The sequence below is a fragment of the Amblyraja radiata genome, chromosome 4 (assembly GCF_010909765.2).
Source record: "Amblyraja radiata isolate CabotCenter1 chromosome 4, sAmbRad1.1.pri, whole genome shotgun sequence".
In the NCBI taxonomy this organism is placed as follows: Eukaryota; Metazoa; Chordata; class Chondrichthyes; order Rajiformes; family Rajidae; genus Amblyraja; species Amblyraja radiata.
The window spans coordinates 28,667,262-28,673,261 of NC_045959.1; the positions used below are offsets into that span (position 1 = coordinate 28,667,262).

Below are 6,000 nucleotides of genomic sequence, written 5' to 3' on the forward strand. Positions count from 1 at the left end.
GAAATGTTGGGGGAGAGGGCGTCCAATGGGAACGCTGGGGGAGAGAGTCCAGTGGGAATGCCGGGAGAAGGATACCAGTGGGAATGCCGGGAGAGGTAGTCCAACAAGAACAGGTCTGAGTCTGAGTGTCCCAGTCATGGAGAACGGTGAATGACCAACCCATGGTGGACTGTGGAACAATCCGCTGCAAGGACATTCCTTCCATTGGGTGTGGAGCTCACCGGTGTCCGAGATTGCACTCACCCTGTAGATCCTGTTCCCAACTCGACAAACTTTGAACTCCTCAGGGGAAATGTAAGACAGGCATTCCTCACAGCACTGCTTCCTGCCCCAGCATGCCCCTGGGGCCGAGCATCGCTTTCTGCAAATGACACTGGAGTCCTGTGAAGACAAACATGCCAACAATATGATACAACCTAAAGCCCACTCACATGCAAACTTGTGCCCATTCATACAACCTGCCGCACACTCACACAACAACCAGCCATCCATTGACAGAACATCCTCCTGCACACTCACACCACAATCTGCCACCCACACACAACCCGCGCCCACTGCTCAAGCTCTGCCTTGAATACACAGTGACTGGGAACAATCTGCCTTCAATACACAGTGACTGGGAACAATCTCTGCCTCCAATACAACATGACTAAGAACTGCCTTCCCCTGTTATTGACCCCTTTGTTGATGAAGCGCAGCCCCTGTACAGGACAGGGGTCTGGCTTGGCTTACCTTGCACACACAGGAGGTGCAGTTGTCGTAATCTATTGAGGTGCCGTGGTCGTAGACCTCACTGTGAAACAAACAGCTTCCGGCTCTCAGGTCAAATACCCGCCGCTGACCTGCACCAAAAGCAAAATCAGACAGTGCATTGCAAGAGGAACAGAGTTGAGCCCAGCTCCCACATCAAGAGAACTTGACCGACATCAAGAGCAACCATATCCAGGTACTGCCACAGAGCCAAACTGCACAGAAACAGGCCCTTTGGCCAAAGTCACCCATGCCCACCAACATGCCCATCTAAACTAGTCCTATTTGCCAGCACCTGGCTCATATCCCTCTTAACCTTTCCTATCTATGTACCTGACAAAATGTCTTTTAAATGGCGTTACTGTATATATCCATCTTTAACGCAACACCCTTTATGTAAATAAAAAAGTTGCCCCTCAGATTGCTATTAAATGTCCCCTCTCACTTCAGCCTGTTTTTTGATTCCCTATCCAGCATTCATCCTATCTTCATAAATGATAGGAGCAGAATTAGGCCATTCGGTCCATCAAGTCTACACCATTCAATTATGGCTGATCTAACTCTCCCCCTCAACCCAATTTTCCTGCCTTCTCCCATTTGTCCCATGATTTTATACACCTCTCAGCATCCTGTGCTCCAAGGAATAAACTCCTGGCCTGCCCAATCTCTCTCTGTAGCTCAGCCCCTCGAGTCCTGGCAACATCCTCATAAATCTTCCCTACACTCTTTCCAGTTTAATCCGGCATCCTGTGTTGCTGCAGTAGGAGGTGATCCAGGTCTCTGAGCTTGCTCTCCTCATCTACCTCTGCCCCGTGTACAAGGCAGACATTGACACTTCAACCTGTCCACTCTGTGCTGGCATTTGAGGTTCCTGCCTCTGTCTATCCCCAGCAGGACATCCACCTGTTTGCAAGACTTCTGTGAAACATGCCTGTGAGCGTCACTCCCTCCTCCACAAAGACAACTCCAGTCCCAGCTCCTGCAGGATAAATCAGGCTCCTCTGTATTTGTGGATTCACTGACTGTCTTCCACTGCACATCCACGGCCTCATTGATGACCATATTATCTCTGCGCCCACCTTCTGATCATTTTAACCCATCTTGGTTCCATTCCCAGCCCAAGCCTTCCCCGTAGTTAGTTATACTGTTGGCGTCTCCAGCTTGCAGCTTGATATTAACCAGTTAAAATTCATCATCACACTTTGATTATCCTTGGATTACATAATTCTCCCCAGTAAATATTTTCTTTAATCTGGGCAGTGAGTTAGGAGGAAACAGAATTCACTCACCAAAACACCTGGGGCAGCATTTTCCAGTCGGCACTCGGCTGAGGTGCTTTGGGCAGGACAGGACAGGGCAGAATTCACGGACACAGTGCAGCGCGCCAGCCTGTACACAATCAGAGATCCGGGTCAACACAGAACCACACAGAGCAGAGTTTCCATATGTGGGAGTTGAGGGAGCGTGGGGCTGGGTGATTTAAGTGGTACGGTATTGGGGATCTGGGAGGACTGGGAGCCAGGGAGCAGCTTTCTAGGGTATGGGTAGCGGGGGGAACCACGAGCCGGAGGATTGGGTAAATAGGGGAGCAGGGTGTGGTGGATTGGGGTGCTGGGAATGGGAAGTCAGGGGATTGGGGTGCTGGGAATGGGAAGTCAGGGGATTGGGCTGCTGGGAATGGGAAGCTGTGGGAGCAGGGCACCGGGAGGGGAACCAGTAACCAAGGGATGGGGAGCGGGGGGGGGGTCGTAAAACAGGGATGGGGAATGGGAGAATGGGAGTTGGGCAGTCGGGATAGGAGCCTCCGTTGACACTCACCGTGCAGGAACACCTGATACAATGGTCACCGTCTGGGTGGAAATGTTCTCCTTCTTGGTAGTGGTGACCGAAAAACTCACAGCCTGAGGGAAAGCAGAAAGGCAGAGATCAGGTGATGTAAAAGAGTCAGCGATGACCTACTGGTGCGGAGCCATTGGACAGGCTCACAGTCGCCAGGGAGCCCAAAGCTGAGAATCCGTTTGCTGGGGCCAGCTCATGGCTGGATCACCAGGTCTGCTCCCCTGAAATGATGTCATGGCTGGATCACCAGGTCTGCCCGCAGGCACAGGCCCAACCCCTATGTCCTCAAACTCCACCCAGTCACAGGCCCTTCTTCCAATGTAACTGACCCTACCCCAGCTACAGGTCCCTTCTCCAAGTCGCAGGCCCCTCTCCCAAAGTAACAGACCACAGCCACTTCTACGGCCCTTTCCCTTTCCCAACAGCATGTTTGGAACTGGACCTCTCCCGGTGAAGATTCACTTACCCGGACACAGGGGACAGCATCCATGTTGTGGCTGGATGGGGTTCTTGCAGTGGATCACACACAGCACCTGCGCCTCAGTAACAACACCTTCCTGCAGGAGGACAAAAGTTCAGACCGTTACCACACTGGGTGACCAGGCTCCTTCAGCAGATCACCCCATTGTCACAGGCCCATTGTCCACATTCAACACATCGCCGAGCCCTCACCAGCAATGTCCTGGAGTCAACCCGTAAATACAGTGTCTACGGGAGCAGGTCGAGTCTAGGTATCTTCTGGGGAGCGACTCACCTTCCCCTCCACTTCCCTTAACAGCTCGGGCAGCTGTGTGTGAACGGAGAGGAAGTGAGGTGGCCTCAATCATCTCCCTCTAGACTGGCTGAACCAGACTCTGCTCATTCCACAGCCCAGATCTCAGTAATCTGCCTCCCTCACATTCGCACAAACCCAATCAACATTGAGTTCATCCAGCATCAGGCTGACCAACAGAAAGCAACATTTTTCTTTTCTCGATTGCCGCATGGGAGTGGATGTGGATTACGGCATCAGTTGGACCGATGGGCTTGTATTTCCAGAGGATGTTCCTTAGACATTTCTGATCTGTGGTCACTTGTTCTGTCGGAGGATGGGATGGACACTGCCTACTGGCACCATTGCATTAGTTGACACTGAATGGTTTGCTGGACTCTCGGGGTTAAATAACAGCGTGCCGATGGGAAACTGGAGGCACATCGGGCTCATTCTCTGGGATACTGCACGGCTAGCTGCTGATTCACTCAAGTCCTTGGCCTGCTCCTGATCTTATCTCTGTGAATGACCACTGGTTCTGCTGTTTGACATCTCCATGTCCCTGCAGCAGCTTCACTCGGCTGGTACCCACTGGGTACCCGCTGCTCCCCCACAAGTCCTTCTGCAGCCCTCAAAGGGCAGGGGGCATCCCCTGGTCTGGCCATGATGATGAGTGTGAGATGCTGAGCCCTGAGGACACAGACTGCAGGGTGAACACTTCTTCTGCTGATGATTCATGGCATCTCATGTCTGCCCAGTGATGAGCTGCTGCCACTTCTGAGTATCCCATTTTTCATTATGTCAGTGGCACACAACACAATGAGTCCCCAGTGCTGCCAGTGCCACACTGGGGGCGAGTGAGAACGCAGTCACCCACTGGATGGCTCACCCACGCCATGCATCCAGTCCGGCACATCCACCTTCAAAGTGTTGGCCATCCCAGACCACGGTGGTGTTGCCAAACCAGCCAGAATGGACAGAAGACCCCACCCCAAATAAATGTTGTGTTCTTGCTGCCCTATGTGCTTCTTGCAAGTGCTGCTCATCATGGAGGATCCCTGATTCATCAGCTGAGGGAGGGAGGTGAAAAGTAATCAGGAGGAGGGATCCTTGATCATGTTCAACCGAAGGCCCTGGGCTTCATGGTGCCTTGAATCAATGTTGCCAACCTCCATGACCACTTTCTCTTACCTGTACAGTCCCCACTGGAAGTTTGTTTTACTGGTGGGACAAGATGTACCCAGGGATTATGACAGAGGAGTCTAGCCCCCTGTAAATCGAACCCTGCAGATATGACTATGTTAGGTTGTTGTTTGGTTAGTCCGTGGGGACATTGCAATGCTGACTGGACTGGACTGGACTGGGAGAAGCTTGTTTTAATCTGGTACATTGGTCAACTAGGTTTAGATTCCCTATCCTGGAAGTAGTGGAGGCCGTCACTGAGTTATTCAGATGGTGGATTTCCTGAAGTTATAGGAACCAAAGGATCTGCGGAAAGGACAGGAAAATGGCACTGGAGGACAAAGAACATGTATGGTATCGTGGAGGAGTGGGTTTGACGGTTGGAGTTGCCTCTTTGGTGCACTTATTTAGCAGGACAAGCCCGTGGTTCTGCTAAACAAATCTAGACCAACAGACACATGCTGGAGGAGCTCGGGTCAGGCAGCATCTGTGATGCCGATGTTTCAGGTCGAGACTACTTTCAGATCCAGATTAAGGGTCTCGTCTCAAAACATAGTCTCTCCATTTTCTTCCACAGATGCTGCCTGTCCACTGAGTACTTCCAGCACGTTGTTTGTGCTGGAAGTACTCAGAGTATTAACCTTGTTGTGTTACACCGGCACTGGCCGATCAGCAATCTCAGAAGCTATTTGTGTCATGATTCAAGTTGGCCGACGTGATTATCAGCAGGACACAGACACACAACCTACCTGACAGGTCTGTGTCATGCAGGATTTGGAAGGAACAAACCATTCTTCTGAGCTGTTGTACACCTTCCCGTCGAATATGCACTCTAGAGAGGCCAAAACACAAGTAAGGGGAAGTGTTCAAATCACAAGATGATGACCACACCCTTCCACCCTCCTCCACACAATTGTACACAACACGAGGCCTTTCGGCCCACTGAACCTGGGCTGACCCATGCGCTCATGCGTCTGCAAACTTTGAAATCTCCAGTGCTTCCCAAGCTCCCTTAGAAAATTCCTGGTGAATCTGTCTCCATCACTCTTTTTGGCATCGTCCAGACCAGAATGATGTGTTATTTCAATAAACTCCCCTCTCTTCAGTTCCCCTTTCCTTGGTGTCCTCTATCACCATCCCTCCCACTGGAAATGCATTCGCACAATTCACTCCATAACCCCTGCATGATTCAAAACGATTGTTTATATCACCCTTAACCTTCCCCAACCCCCAGCATCTCCAGTCTCTCCACAGAGACTCCTCTCTGGGGCCATTCCTGGAAATCACATCTCCCATGGCAAGGCCATTTACTGGTGGGACTTGATCCTTTTGTAAAGTTCGATAAAGAATTAACCTCGCTGGACTTTTCCTGATCTTCCCATGGTCCCCTCTGGAGTTACCCCTCTCTGTGTTGGGACAGGGGATACATAGAAACATAGAAAATAGGTGCAGGAGTAGGACATTCGGCCCTTCGAGCC

The 6,000-nt window shown here is 51.2% G+C and overlaps 1 protein-coding gene across 1 annotated transcript in view; it reads right to left on the reverse strand.

Annotated features, from left to right (window-relative positions):
- The window catches only part of bmper (BMP binding endothelial regulator), a 41,244-nt gene that overhangs the window by 10,217 nt on the left and 25,027 nt on the right, over nt 1-6,000 (reverse strand). Inside the window, exons 4-9 of the mRNA XM_033019146.1 lie at nt 5,272-5,354; nt 3,056-3,146; nt 2,569-2,651; nt 2,040-2,139; nt 733-842; nt 244-381 (exon numbers count right to left, since the gene is read on the reverse strand). Of these exons, the coding sequence (XP_032875037.1) occupies nt 244-381; nt 733-842; nt 2,040-2,139; nt 2,569-2,651; nt 3,056-3,146; nt 5,272-5,354 (605 nt within the window). The remainder of the gene's footprint in view (nt 1-243; nt 382-732; nt 843-2,039; nt 2,140-2,568; nt 2,652-3,055; nt 3,147-5,271; nt 5,355-6,000) is intronic.